Genomic DNA, 14916 nt, shown 5'->3' with positions numbered 1-14916 from the left:
TGGTTTATATGTTAAACACTGTAAAATAAATAGTCGCCATCTAAGTATGAAAAGTTCTTTTTTCAAACAAAATACTGTCTAAACACTATATAGGAGAGTAGTTGTAATTCAATCAGTTATCCAGATAAAGTAAAAGACATCTGTCATAATGAACAGCAATATCAAAACAAATAGACAAAAAATACTTAGATCTATATGAATTTTCAAGCAAGAATGACAATTTCACGGTGACATTAGTTTTTAAATTATTTTCCGCTTTCAAACATTTAGTCATCTACATATCTTGACTGTCTGCAAGTGCAAGGACACTAAGAGCTTCACATTAAGTACACCTGTTGGTTAAAATCTTTTAAAAGCCATAACATTAAAGGTATTAAAGGAGACTGAAATAGTCTAGCCTGATCTCTGTCTAGGCATTGTTGTGCTGTAATGTGACTTATACAATGACTTGAGTCCACATTTCAGGCTACCGGTTCTGTTCCCGTGGGTATTTAAACACACGACGAAGGGCTCCATTCAATGGTACCTCTTTAAACGCAGGTGTACAGGCCCACGGTAAGCGTTGACTATACGGTAGGTGTTTGTGTCAGGGCAAAATAAATACATACTAAGGAATCGAATCCGGATTTTCCCATCAGAGACCCTCCGTATTCATTTTTGTGGACCCCCGTATTAATTTTTCTGGCCTGCGTATTCATGGTATGATCAAATCTAATGCAAATATTGTTATTGAACTGAACAATGAAAGTAAATTGTTAAATACATTTACGTCAATCCCACTACCTGTAGATAATAGAGTATTGTTATTCTAACCGGATGATTGTGTTATGCTAACTGTACCATAAGGTATAGGCGTTTGTTGTGCGAAACGAGTTTGTCAGAGATTTCAAAATACAGAGGATCACCCTGTAGAACTAAGTTTGACATATTCATTCGAATCTCTTAACTCACCTAATACATGAATTCCGAAACTGCGATGACAAGAATTGAATATTTGCAATGATGTTCTCACACTGAGGCTAATCTCAGAATTATTATGGATCTACGCCGCGTGTAGCAATATCCTAGCGACAGCACGACGAGGTACACCAGAAATGGGCTTCACATATTGTACCAATGTCGGAAATCGAACCCGGGCCTTAGACGTGAAGAGTGAATGTTTAAGAAACAGACCACCACACCGTACCTGGGGTCCCTTTATTCCGACAATTGGGAAATAGTTATAACATTGTAAAATATGATAGAAATCATTATAGGCAGTTGGGTAACATCCAAAGCAGTCTGGATTAACGGTCTTATATAATGTAACACATACTGCTCTGTTCGGAAAATCATGTGCGACATACACGGGAAGAGAAGTGAAGTACTGAAGTTTTACCTAGGCCAATATTATTCCTCCACGCTGACCCATCACAATAGCCTCGATAACACGTGATGCGTGTAAGTGATGCATGAACATGTCATGTCAGATAGGTCACCGTTGATAAGCAGGTCATATCACAAGTATACCCGCTGATTCGAGAAGGACATCGGCTCGACGACATCTTCAAGTATGACATGGCCACGTGCTCTGCTGATGCTCCATGTGTTTGCTGTATATGGGAGTGATGCAGCGACGTATGTTTTTGATGATTCAGCAGGTTTAGGGCGGACGTTTGACGGTATCGGCGGGCTCAGTGCAGGAGTAAGTACAAGATGGATAATCCGGGGGACACTTCAGAAGTCCGACCCCTCTCCGGGCTATGAAAAGTGTAGAACCATTCTTATCTTTCTTTGGGGACACGGGTGGCCCAGGCGTCTAAGGCGCCGCAATTCGCTGTGCAGAGTTAGTCTCTTGGGCGCACCAGAAACCGATGATCATTGGTTCGAATCCCGGTTCGTCCCGATTATGTTTCTAGGTTTGTCAGCACCACACCCGTGTTCGTCACTTTGGGCTTTCCTCCCACATTCAGCTGTTCAGCTGGCACGCTGGGGGGGGGGGGGGGGGGGGGGTCTCGGGCACGTATGCGGTCAGTGCGTAGAAGGATATCGGCCTGGGAGGGCCAACTTACACCTGTAACGTCTGTCCTACTGTGGTGCATCATCGTACTCCGTCGTCGTGGATCGAGGTTCAGAATTAACCACTGGTTTACCTGCTTCAGAATACACATTACCGACCGGATTTCCATGGTCGTAAATAGATATGAATAAGTGATTTTGAGATTAACATCGTTTAATCTCTCGGACATCAGCAGCTTCAGGGTTGGCGTAGCCTACGGTAGCAGGAACATCGTTTTAAGTGATATTTTAACACGTTATATATACACATGACCACTATTGATTACAGTGTTATATCAGACAGAAGTATGTAGACGGACCACATTCTTACCTTATAGATGTGAAGGGCATTCTGGACGACTGGGCATATTTTTTTTCAGCATGTAAGAGCTATTAGTATTGTTATCTTTAACGTGAAAAACCGTACATTGCACGTATGGTGATGTTCTTCGCCAGAAGCCATGTATGGTGAGACTGTTAACCAGAATCCCTGTATGGTGATATGGAGGGTATTTGTCGAACATATGACTACATATGACGTTTTAGTGTGTCTCACTGTATATATCTATACTTTCAACTCTTCGTTCACATATTCAGGCCTCCTCGAAACTACTGGTCAACTACCCCGACGAGCAGCGAAGTCAGATTCTTGACTACCTTTTCAAGGTGAGCGCTCTCTGACCCTTGGAACAAAGGTTTCGATGTATCCAATGTAGACTCAGTGTACTCGATACTGTAAGCTAAGAAGCTATACGTAACAGTTTCCTTATTTCTCATTTGACAGCCCAAATTCGGAGCCAGTCTGAAGATTCTGAAGGTGGAAATTGGCGGAGACGTTCAGAGTACAGGTATTCTATAGTCTGGGGTATACACCTTGGGCATTGGCATTGTGAGTTTGATGCATGACAATATATTAATTAAATCGGTTCAATCCAGGTGAATGAAACGGAATGGCATAGATGTGATCGCTGTACGATATGACATAACTGAAAACATCCCTGTAGTATGCATGGCGACTTCATGATTTTAAGAATAAGATGATGAGAAGACCTTGGAGTATTATTAGGCCGCATTCAAAATTAAATCTTTCTCGGGCACATTGTGATGGGGATAATGGTGATAATGTTTTGAATCCAGATGGCACCGAGGCGTCCCACATGCACAACAGCTGGGATGAGAACTACCAGAGAGGGTACGAGTGGTGGCTCATGGTGGAGGCCAAGAAGGTACCCTTGATTTCACACAGGACAATTTACAGGCATGTGGAAGTCAGGTGGTTAAAGGGACATACAATGTGATCTGTTTGGTTTGATACTGAAATGATTACATTGTAGAGACCTTTTAGGACGCATTTCAAGCACTTCTATTGCCAGAAGTAGATGACACGTTCATTTAAGCAAAAGTTATTTCAATTTAACGAACTGCCTGGATTTTAGAGCTGTCGAATGATGTACACAACCCTAATGGTAATAAGCTAAGGATCTATAGATTGCTTTAGGAGGATATAGCGCCTGAGCCCTATGTCTTATCAAATTTTATCCATAGAAACACTAGAAAATATTTGGCACTTTTACACAGTGGCAGCCTCCCCACGAACATTGAAAAAATAAGGTACTGTCGTCCCCCTGTCTGTGCATGTGTCTGTGTTTGTGTCTGTGTATGTGTCTGTGTATGTGTCTGTGTATGTGTCTGTCTGTTCAACGAATTTCCTAACTTAATTTTACATTAAACATTGTGTAGGTATATGTCTTAATTTATCTTATCCTGATTATGACGATATACATGTGATTTTATACGTGACTCTATAATAAACATTTCTCTCTCTCTCTCGACAGAGGTAGAATTGCTGCCTTGTGAAGCAAAGCCATACATCGTACATTTTTTGTGACACAATCCGCTGGGGTTATGTTCCTCTGTATTCCACATCTCTTCGTCCTGTTCATGCAAACATCTTCAGGGAAATCCTTTCCAGAGATGGCTCCGGTTCCTGTCTGAATATGTTGCACTTCCTGCGGTGTAACCTTGTCTTTATTTCAGCGTAACCCGAACATCAAGCTGTATGGTCTACCGTGGGGGTTCCCAGGCTGGATAGCAGCTGCGCCACAGGACCCGTATGTAGATCCACAACAGACGGCTACGTACATCGTGAAGTGGGTCCAAGGTGCCAAGATGCACTACAACCTTACCATAGACATAGTTGGCATCTGGAATGAACGCTACTACAACGCCACGTACGTCAAAGTAAGTAAATTCATCGATAAAAAGAATATGACGTTAGGACAAACATGAGCCAGCATGTACTACGCATGGCTGTGTTCGTCCTTCACAGGAATGGTCGAACTGCTTCACTACTTGTAGGCCATAAGTCCTTGAATACTGTGTTTCAATTTAGAGCTGTCAACGTTTTATTTAATTGGGCCAAATTATATTTGAATCAAACTAGTAATCGCGAGGGTTCTGTTGTTAAAGTTAGCGTTAACAAATCCATGATTATCATACTTATAAATAGCAGAATGGGTAACTCCCATCTCACGTGACAATTTGTTGCTCCTTACCGCTTTCATTGTAACTTTTTGGCCGAGTGAATTGTTCATAAACGCTGCAGTCGGCGGCATTCCAACTATATAACGGGTGCCTGTAAACTATATCATAGAAATGGGTATAACTCTGTCAAATTAAATGCACATAGTTTTCGTAAGGGAAGACGACTGTCAAATCAACTGATGTTGATCAGATCAGAAGAATGTCATCTTGTGATTTGATACCAGGTGTCATGTAGGAAATACTGTTGTTATATCTAAAACAGATATTATTAGATGAGTATTATGTGTGCGGTGTTGAGATCCTCACATGATCACATTCGATCATGTTCGACATTGTTGTTTGTATGCAAGTCTTTGATCCAGACGCTGAGGAAGGTTTTGGATGTCAACAATCTAGGTCACGTGAGTGTCGCGGCGGCCGACGGCACCTGGGACATCGCCGACGGCATGCTAGAGGATGCGGACCTGGCTGCTGCCGTTACCTACATCGGGTTCGTGGAATCAGACATATCATAAGTCTATGATTAGCAAAGTTTAGCATACCCGCACCCAACTGGACTTGAATGTTTAAAAGGGCTACAATGTTGTTGCCTATTTTCGATAAAGGTCTGGACGTTGCACAAGTCCTAAAATGATAACTTATAGCAAACACTTTATAAATGGCAAATTTCAACTAGTCCTTATGACACCTTAACTATTGGGTAGTGTGGCAAGGGCAACTGGGCTAGTTCCAATTTCTAACGAGCCTGTATAAATGGTTATCATTAATTGTTTTACTGGAATGCATACTAAAATTCGAATTAGGAGACAGACAAAGATGTCTTTTGACTAAACGAACGTGTGTCTCTGACGATGACACTTGCAGCCAGAGTCTTTAAGAGAGGTTCTAACACTGAACTATTGATATGGTATACTTTCCGTATTGCCAGGGCTCACTACCCGAGTACTGTGACAACTGACGCTGCCTTGAAGACAGGCAAACAGCTGTGGGCATCTGAAGACTACAGCACCTTCAACGACAACAGCGGCGGCGGCTGCTGGGCCAGGGTAGGGTGGAGAGTGGGGCTAGAGCAGCATCGCCTGTGGGATGGGTTATGTATGATGACGATATCATAATGGAAAGTGTTGGATAGGTGGCAGTTAAGCAGTAGGATACAGAAGAATGTAAATAGGGTCATACACCAGACAGTAATACTGCCCTATTGTTTGTTTGTTTAACGCCGCACGCAGCAATATTCCAGCTATATGACGTCGGCCTGTAAATAATAGAATCTGGTCCAGACAATCCAGTGATCGATATTGTATACAAATATCCACGCCATCGGGGCACGGACACAAGTCATCAAGTCTCACCACACGTTACATTTGGTCGCCCCGTACGACCAGCATAGGTTGATGGGGATCTATTCTCATCTGGAATTTCCACAGGGTCACTGCCATGGTAGAACCTGGACTACTTGGATGTATTCTGCTGTTTGAGAGGACGTAGTCAACAGGCATATATTATCCGCGAGAAATCCATGTGTAGTTAATGTAATATTATTACGATTTTACTTTTCAGATCATAAATCAGAATTACGTAAATGGACACATGACAAGGTAACACAGTCTCATCCCAGCGATCTCTGTAGAATGTTATTTTTTACGTATGGCATCAATGTAAAGAGTTTTACAACAGCAATTTGTGCTCTTGTCCACGAAAACAGTTCTTCAGTTTCTTGTTGCTATTTTTTGTGGAGCAAAATGTTGTTACATCTTCACTTTCAAATGCATCGTCACCTTATTTGTGTTGTCCGCAAACCATGTGTTTCAACACGGAATAACGAACCACTGAAAAACGTTTTAATAACGTGTGTTTGTAGCAGGATCGCTTGGAACTTTCGTTTCGTGTGGTCGTCTTGATAAACGTGTGTTGTTTGTAGCACGATCGAGTGGAACTTTGGTTTCGTGTGGTCGTCTTGATAAACGTGTGTTGTTTCTAGCACGATCGAGTGGAACTTTGGTTTCGTGTTGTCGTCTTGATAAACGTGTGTTGTTTGTAGCACGATCGCGTGGAATCTGATCACCAGCTACTACGAGAACCTCCCCTATCCCCGCAACGGCTTGATGACTGCCACTGAGCCGTGGAGCGGCAACTACACCGTCGAGAGCCCAATCTGGATGTCAGGTATGCCGCTAGGGCACCTCTCTTTCTGTCACTGTTCGGAGTTGCGTTCCTTAGGCCAATGATCGTGGGTTCGAATCTCGGTTCTCCCTGACTAATATGTTGTCAGCACCATACCCATGCTTGCGTTAAGCGTGCAAGGCATGCATTACTTCGGGCTTTTTTTTACACATCAAACTGACACGCCGTGATATAACTCAAATACCGTTCAAAGCGGCGTAGGAAATACTAACTCACTCTTCCTGTTAACACGTCTTTAATATGTTGAAATTATGAGAAGATCCTAATCAAGCGTATTCCCAAACGAAACATGATGATTTGTCTTGTATACTTACTTAGCTTTTAGCTTGGTCGGATTTGTCATCCAAGCATTGGAAACCTTCTACATTGACATCAAGAAGAGTTGGGTTGAATTTCAGTAATTCGTCAACTATGGGGTTATAGGGTTAGGTCTGAGACTGATCAGTTGATGTTATGGCGGGGCCTGGGATTTAAAAGAACTACCAATTTAATTTTTTTTCTTCTGGATATGCTGTTTGTCCTGAAATAAATTTATCTCCATTCTATTAACACTTGTTAGGCTCCTCTTTAGAACAAAGACCCCCCACCCCCCTTCGAATATTAAATTGACAGGCCTTTACTTTTTGAAGAAAAGCAGTGGTGACAGGCTTAAAAAATTAACACTTATTCCCAGTTTTATTCAAAGCAGATTTCGGCCAACTTTCTCCCTCTCTTCACTTCAGCTCACACCACACAGTTCACCGAGATAGGCTGGTTATATCTACGCCATGGTAACGGTGTCGGCCATTTGCAATCCGGCGGAAGTTACGTCAGTCTTGTCAGCCCCGACAAGAAGGACCTCACCATTGTCATTGAAACCTTGGTAGCTATTAATCCATAAGATTAGTGATTAAGGTCATTGAATCTACTTTCCGTTTTGGAGTACCATATTGATATTTAATAATGTTGAATAAGATAATACACGTGTAATCTTGAAGATTACGATAACCACGTTTTTAATGATTCAAGTTCAATTGTCATAAGATGTATAATCATATAAAATATACGCTCCACAGATTTCTCATTTTGTAATCATAAGTATAGTTCGGGTACTCCTATGTGACAGTAAGATGAACCTTGATACAAGATTTTGCCCTACTCTAGACCCAGGAGCACTCGAAGTGCAACAAACCCCTGGACCCATACAATGTATCGGCGGCACAGATCACCATCCAGCTTAAAGGAAGCTTCGTAAGTAAAGAGAGAACATCCAAACTCCCTTCGTTTGTTATTCCACCAGTCCTTCTGTTCTTTATACATTATGTTCTGACCGTTTCTCTGTGGAAAGTTGCGTCCCTTAGATATGCCAGGATCCTATTGTCGTGGGTCCGAATCACAGATTCACACTTCTCACAGGTTCTCGTTGGTTAGTCATTACCATACCCGTCCGTACTCAATGGTTTAAAAAAGTAGCAAATATCTAAGATCTGCCACACTACAGCAACTGCTGTTTCGGTCGGCGTCAAACCGAAACTGTAAGTGAGTGAATGAGTGAGTGAAAATTAATTTTGAATGTCATATCATCCTTCCCTATGGGTATTCACCTTCGAATAAGCGAGTGAGTGAATGGTTTTGATTGTTTTTTTGGATCTGCATCACGTTGGCTTTCCGCCAGCATTAGGCTGACACGCCGTGATATAACTGGAATACTGTTCAAATAGGCGTTAAAACCCAACTCACTCACAAACTCCTGCTGTATCACGGCGGGATGTTGGTAACGAGGCATTTTTCTATATTAAAGACTTTCACCTTAGAAACGTGTTTGATTGAAAAGACCGTAAAACGGAATATACAAATGTGAACATTCTACAGTCTGTTCACTACGTTATTTTACGGTCTTACATATTAATTATTGTTAACATAGCCACGAACATTACGACACATGTTTATATTTGAAACTGTCGACAAAGGTATATCACATGTCTGTGCTGTACTTATTCTTGGTACAATGTAGTTACAGAGAGGGACACACAGAAGCATTTAGTGACTTGTTCACCAGTGTATATAAAAACGTTCCAACCATATCACGGCGACCTTTAAATAATCGAGTCTGGGTCACGATGACCGTTGCGTGATAGAAGTCTACCAGCAAAGATAAAGATTCGAATTTATGCGCAAACAACAGCGAAAACCAGTCTGTCTAGTCCAGAATTGATTATTTGCAGGTCCCCGTTTGTCTTGAAACAATATATGCGTCCTTAAGTTGTCTTCCCTGTGGGATGCCAATGCACTATTAAATATCGATTGATTTATCAGCTTGTACTTGCTGCTTGCTTTCAGGTGAGCATTACACAACTGCAGCCTTGGCACAGCAAGCCTGGGTTCGGATCTGGAGACAGGGATATCTACTTCGAGAAACGTCAGCCACTTAAGGTTCTTGTTACGCCGACATTGTCAACAATGCTCTTTAACAACAGAAACATCTATAGCAATACTGAATACTCGTTATGCCAAGTCGATTGTGATGGTATTTGGATACAAACTTGTTTATGCCTCCACAGGTTACCAATGGTCAGGTGACGTTGAATGTCGGTGTCGACGAAGTTTGGACGTTAACGACCGTGTCGACAGGAAACAAGGGCAGCTACCCTCCTCCACCACCAACGAAGACTTTCCCTCTACCCTATCAAGATGACTTCGAAGGTACACGATGTCATATATGTTAGGAATCCAATCATTGGGGGACTATAGATGAATACCTTATCACTCAGACAGATCACTCAACGGTCACAAAATTCACATTTTAGTCTTTGGGGACTGACCATTTGATATTAATCTTTGAGCCTGAATATTTAAAAAAAAAGAAAAACACCTTGCAAAATAGTATTTTTTTTGTGGCAAACCATTTCATTCTTTTTCAACAGTCTAAAGCATAATTATAATTTTCAAGACTTATCTGCTGAACTGTAGATCATACTATACATTGTTCAAGGTTACGCGGTTTCCATGGAGCCTAATAACTTTGCCCAACAACTGGGATCTTTCGAGATAGTGGCGGAGGGCAACAACAAGTTCATTCGCCAGATGGTTCTACAGGAGCCCCTGGCGTGGTGGCCGAACGCTGAACCGAAGCTCGGGAGAAGTTTCAGCGTCATTGGTGATCATAGTTGGCAAGTTGGAACTACCTGCAACACTGACCATATATCTATCAGGGGATATTCTGTTACTGCTTTCTTGCTTTCTTTGTATGAGTGAGTGAGTGGAGTTTAACGCCACAATATTCCAATTAAATCATGTCGTTTCAGCTTATTGTGTGAGGGTAGTCCGAAGTGACGCAGGTCTTAGACGTTTACCACTTTGGTGAAACCCGAGGGTATGGTGCTGACAAACCTAGTTACATAATCGGGGCGAACCGGGATTCGAACACACATTCGTAGGTTTCTGGCGTAACCAAGGGAGGCAACTCTTCTTCTTTCTGCAAAAGGATGAGCCAAACTTGTTTTGTTCGGATTCACAGCTCATTTTCCTTTTTGTTTTGTGTGTGCAGAATCTGATGCAAAATAATTTCAAGAAAATCCACCCTCCCCTTCCCACCCAGAAGATACAAGGGTCGGTTGCTATCATCATAGTCAAGAATACTGACATTAACTGCCACATCATCATTAGACAGCGTGTGTTTGCAGGACCAATATCTCCATCAAGGTAGATGCCCGTATCACCCCTGTCAATGGCACGAGCGGTGTGTTCCTTGCAGCGAGGGCGGACAAGGCAGGAATCGCGCTGTACGACACTGGCGGGGTCTTCTTCTACGTCTCCCCTGACAACAGCTCTTACATCCTCTCATCGGACCTCTGTAAGTCGTACAGTAATTACCTCTTCTTAAAAGATGTGTGCACATGTATGTGCAATATGTGCACACTCTACACCCTTTCATGGGACATGTGTTCGTGCAGCTCCATCCGTCTCCGAAGCATATTATATCATGAGAACATTGTCTTTGTAACCAAATGGTACAGGAGTGACTTTGACACCGCACTCAGAAGTGCCCTCTATTGCTTGTTTGTTTGTTGTTTCACGCCGCTCTCGGAAACATTCCAGACGGCGGTCGCCTGACCACACGATCCCGTCAGTCGCCTCTTACGACTAGCACAGTCGCTTTTTACGGCAAGCATGGGTTGCTGAAGACCTATTCTATCCCGTATCTTCACGGGTCAGATGCCCTGTAAATAATCGTGTTTTGACAAGGTAAACTTGAACCTCAATCAACGCCGACGGGGTACGGTGACACTTTCACCGTACCTGATTTCAGTCGGCTCGTACAACATTGAATATTCGGAACCTATCCTGCTCCGAAATAACGTGACAAGGGGGTTGCCTGCCAATAGTACAATGAAATATATTAATATATTTTATTTTATTTAAATTCAAGTCGCTTTTGAAATATCCCAGCGAAGCGTTGGAAAACCAATATTTTTTTCTGTTACAGCGAAGACGCAAGTTGTGTCGACAGGGCCCGTCCAATGGCGCAAAGGTTGGAACACAATTGAGCTTAGAATCATGGTAAGTTTATATCGACACAATTTAGCAGTCACGATTTTTCCATTGAATGATTTGTGCATTTTCGTAGTCACTGATAGGTCGAGTGGTGATAAAAGAACGGTTTTAGTTGACTCTGCCTACAGATACGGGCTGGCCTTAGAATCCTCTAACATATTCTCCAACATTCAACAGCATATTCCATCGCATGAAGAGGTATTAGATGAATGTCGTTCTACTCAGTAGCCTACATTAACGATGGAGTACAGTGATGCGTATTTAAAATAATCCCCATTATAGTCGCTAAATGGTTGGAATATTGCTGCTGCCACGCCAAACTTTAACTCTTTGTTCAACTTTATTCATAGTATTTCTGATCGCCCATCGTCTGACGTCAGATCGAACTCGTCCTTGAGCCACCATACAGGGACGTCGTAATAACATTGTAACAATGGTTGTTCTCCCCAGGGTGAGATGGTGTTCGGCTTCGTGGACGGCGTAGAGGTTGTGGCCACACGTGCTCCAACCGAGCCAACCAACGGGTTCGCCGGCCTGGGTACAAACAACTGGGGACTGGCCGACTTTGACAACCTCTATATAACATGATAAAAGACGTCACCAGCAGCATGACAAAGTTGGTTTGTCCACTGTAATCCAGTATCAATAAAACAAATCTATTTGACTTTTGTTGGTTCATTGTGCAGGTGAAGGCCCCGTCGATGCATTAAGGCCAAGCTGATTAATCGAGTAAAGACACCAACTTCCATTCCAAATATATAAGTAGACCAATATCTAAGAACCATGACGTTGTTCCAGATGGCGAACTTGGAGAGATCCCGGAATTTATTTGTCTACCAATCAAATTATTGACTATATATATATTAACTTTATATATTGTTAACTATATCTTCTCCACTTGAACATGTTGTTGTTGAAGTACCTCCGTGTAGATTGACTAATTACTCAACCATAGTCAACCGCTTTATAGACAAACTTTTCCGTCACAGTTGAAATACTGTAGTGTTCTGCGTGCCCAGCACTGACGAAAAAGAAGAGAGCTCCGTCAGTCGTCTGCTGCCACGCTCCAGGAAGCAGTCAGTCGTCTGCTTGGGAATGTGGGAGCACTGAAGTAGTCTTCTGAAGGTAGAAACCGCTCCTCTTGTTGTGAAAGGTGGGGAAAGAATAGGCTTGCTGCTTAGTCTCGTCTCATCGTCATCAAAGGATGGATGTTGTCTCAGCTCGTGCACGTTCTCGGACAGTGCTATGGGTTCATATCTTTAAAACGCACTCCCCTGTTCAGAGGAATGGATTCATCCACTGCAGCGCAGAGCGTCTACTGTCATGGTGTTCACGCCGATTTGTCTAATGTAGGTTCAGCAGTAATGAAGGCATATATTTGTTCCAAATGTTTGGAAACAGATCATACACCAGCAACTCACATGAAAGATCTGTAAGGAGTAGTGTGGAAATAAACCAATCACGTGATATAGCGTACACACTACGTACTAATTAAGTTCACAAGAAAGAAGATGTTCAGTTCAAAAAAATAATTTCAGAGCTGTAAGTTTTAATGGTTTTATTAGTTGACTTGGTTGATGAATGTCATCGTATCCTCATTGCGTAAATCGTTGCTCGTGATGTCAATCACTGGATTGTCTGGTCCAGACATGATTACTTAAAGAGTGCCGTCATATAGCTGAAATATTGCTGAGTGCGTTAAATAACAAACAAACAAACAAACATGCGATATGGTGTTAACATGTGAAGCTGGTGTTACATAAACTTGAAATAAATCATAATCCCTTGTGGTATTCCTCGGTGTAACACGTGCAACATTAACTTTATTTGACACCGACTGTATAAGTATGGATGTACTCGTAAGTAATAAATAAGTCCAATATGGTTCTGACAGACCTCCCTCTATATCATTACGATTTATGAAATTCCGGAACGTCAACGCCAGACAGTAATCAGTAATAGGCAAAATCGTGATGAAAGTTACTCGTGCTCGTGGCTTTCACCAAAGTGGTAAACGTCTGAGACCTGAATCACTTCGGGCTTTCCTCCCACACTAAGCTGACACGCCGTGATATAACTGGAATACTGTTAAAAGCGTTGTTAAACCAAACTCACTCACTCACTCACAAATCAGTAAACCTGTAATCAAAGGTGACGACGAAGGATATACATAAACAATAGAAAGCATTTAGTAATATACGTATCACCAAATACTCTACACGTATATATAAAGACAACGAGATATGATAGAAACGCGAGCATACACAGAGATAGACACAGACCTTGTAACACTTACAACAACGTATGACCTCCATAGATATCAAACCAGGACGCTATGACTGTCATATGACTTGCATATGCTTGGCCTGAAGGCTGTGTGCGGGATATTTGGGAGACAGTCTCTCACGAAGTATAGGCCATCGGCCCATTACATGTTGCAACGGTGCTACAGCCAATTTCTCACATTTCTTTTCTCAAATTATTCGCATAGAAAATAAACATTCCTATATAGACATTAACATGTTAAATTGTGTTTACTAAGAACTATACAATACTTTTCGGGGACATACAATTGCCGCAGGTGTTCATATGCACTACACATCAATATAAAATGGTATTCACTTTCAACATATCCGCAGCTACACATATTCTTTGGTTTATTTGGCATGCCAACGTATCGACCAGTTTCTATTTTTATACGACATTCTTAATTCGTTGTTGTAGACCAGAAATAGTCCGACAAAAGAATTAGACCACAGCAAACAAAAGTAAAAAAAAGTTGCGTTAATTCCGGATGTAGTTTGATACCTGAATAACAAGATAATTCTATTTTTTCTGCCAGTTCATTTATAAATATTGAAAATAAAAAAAGGCTCAAGACACAACCTTGGCGTACATCAATATAACACTCAAACATCTCAGAGAAGGAATAATTAAATTTTACACATGACTTTACAGAGTTATAAATAAATCTATCTTTATTGTTCATATTCCTTTTTGAAACAAAACTGACCATAACTTTGATCTGTTCACCCGATGAAACGCCTTGGTGAAATCAACAAAAACATGAATATTTTTTACCTTTTTGCTAAAATTCTATTAGCGACTGATAAAATAAATATATTATCAATAGTTGAATAAGTGGCACGGAACCCTGCCTGCGATTCAACAACCTTATTATAAGCATCGCTCCAAAACCTTAGTTTAGTTTTAATATTGAAATGTATAATTTACTGACAGCACTAAGAACGATGATGCCTCTATAATTAGAAGTCGTATGTAGATCCCCCTTTTTATGTAAAGGTACAATCAGTCCCATTGACCACCAAGTTGGAAACGAACACTTATCAAACAAAATATTAAAAATAATAGCAAGATATGGCACCAGTATATGCCCGGAGTGTACAAGAAATTCAGCGATTATCATATCACTTCCCGAGGACTTCGATAGTGATCGGTGAGTCAAGGATAGCTGATGTACACTCGTTCCAGATACAGGACCCCGACCTACTATATCGCTGATCAACGTTATTGTTCTTATTGTCATTGTCCATATAAGTATTTCCAAAATAGACATAACATTTCCCCAGAGATATATCAGGCTGTCCGTGGTGGACA

The 14916-nt window shown here is 41.6% G+C and overlaps 1 protein-coding gene across 2 annotated transcripts; it reads left to right on the top strand.

Annotated features, from left to right (window-relative positions):
• The first annotated feature begins 1521 nt into the window (after window positions 1-1521).
• Window positions 1522-11935, top strand: LOC124116768 (galactocerebrosidase-like). 2 transcript variants are annotated; one of them, XM_046478278.2, is made up of 17 exons: window positions 1522-1684; window positions 2635-2703; window positions 2822-2885; window positions 3175-3263; window positions 4075-4278; window positions 4944-5071; window positions 5510-5627; window positions 6142-6179; window positions 6623-6747; window positions 7488-7627; window positions 7909-7995; window positions 9085-9177; window positions 9306-9447; window positions 9737-9914; window positions 10428-10597; window positions 11231-11304; window positions 11749-11935. In XM_046478278.2, the coding sequence occupies exons 1-17, from the start codon at window positions 1553-1555 to the stop codon at window positions 11884-11886; spliced, it is 1989 nt and encodes a 662-aa protein (XP_046334234.2). In that variant the 5' UTR covers window positions 1522-1552; the 3' UTR covers window positions 11887-11935. The 2 variants fall into 2 exon arrangements, with proteins under 2 accessions (XP_046334234.2, XP_046334225.2); XM_046478269.2 differs by having other exon boundaries at window positions 4932-5071.
• Window positions 11936-14916: the final 2981 nt, after the last annotated feature.

The sequence above is a fragment of the Haliotis rufescens genome, unplaced genomic scaffold (genome assembly GCF_023055435.1).
Source record: "Haliotis rufescens isolate VD_foot unplaced genomic scaffold, xgHalRufe1.0.p SCAF_12, whole genome shotgun sequence".
Classification (NCBI taxonomy): Eukaryota; Metazoa; Mollusca; class Gastropoda; order Lepetellida; family Haliotidae; genus Haliotis; species Haliotis rufescens.
The sequence above is the reverse complement of the archived record's forward strand: the minus strand, read 5'-3'. Positions and strand labels throughout refer to the sequence as shown.

What these genes read in the sequence shown, in the direction of transcription:
- LOC124116768 (XM_046478269.2), top strand. Translation starts at nt 1,553, where the DNA reads ATGACATGGCCACGTGCTCTGCTGATGCTCCATGTGTTTGCTGTATAT. An exon ending in GTAAATGGACACATGACAAG is followed by an intron (nt 6,180 to 6,622) that starts GTAACACAGTCT and finishes TGTTGTTTGTAG; the next exon opens with CACGATCGCGTGGAATCTGA. An exon ending in CATCCTCTCATCGGACCTCT is followed by an intron (nt 10,598 to 11,230) that starts GTAAGTCGTACA and finishes TTTCTGTTACAG; the next exon opens with CGAAGACGCAAGTTGTGTCG.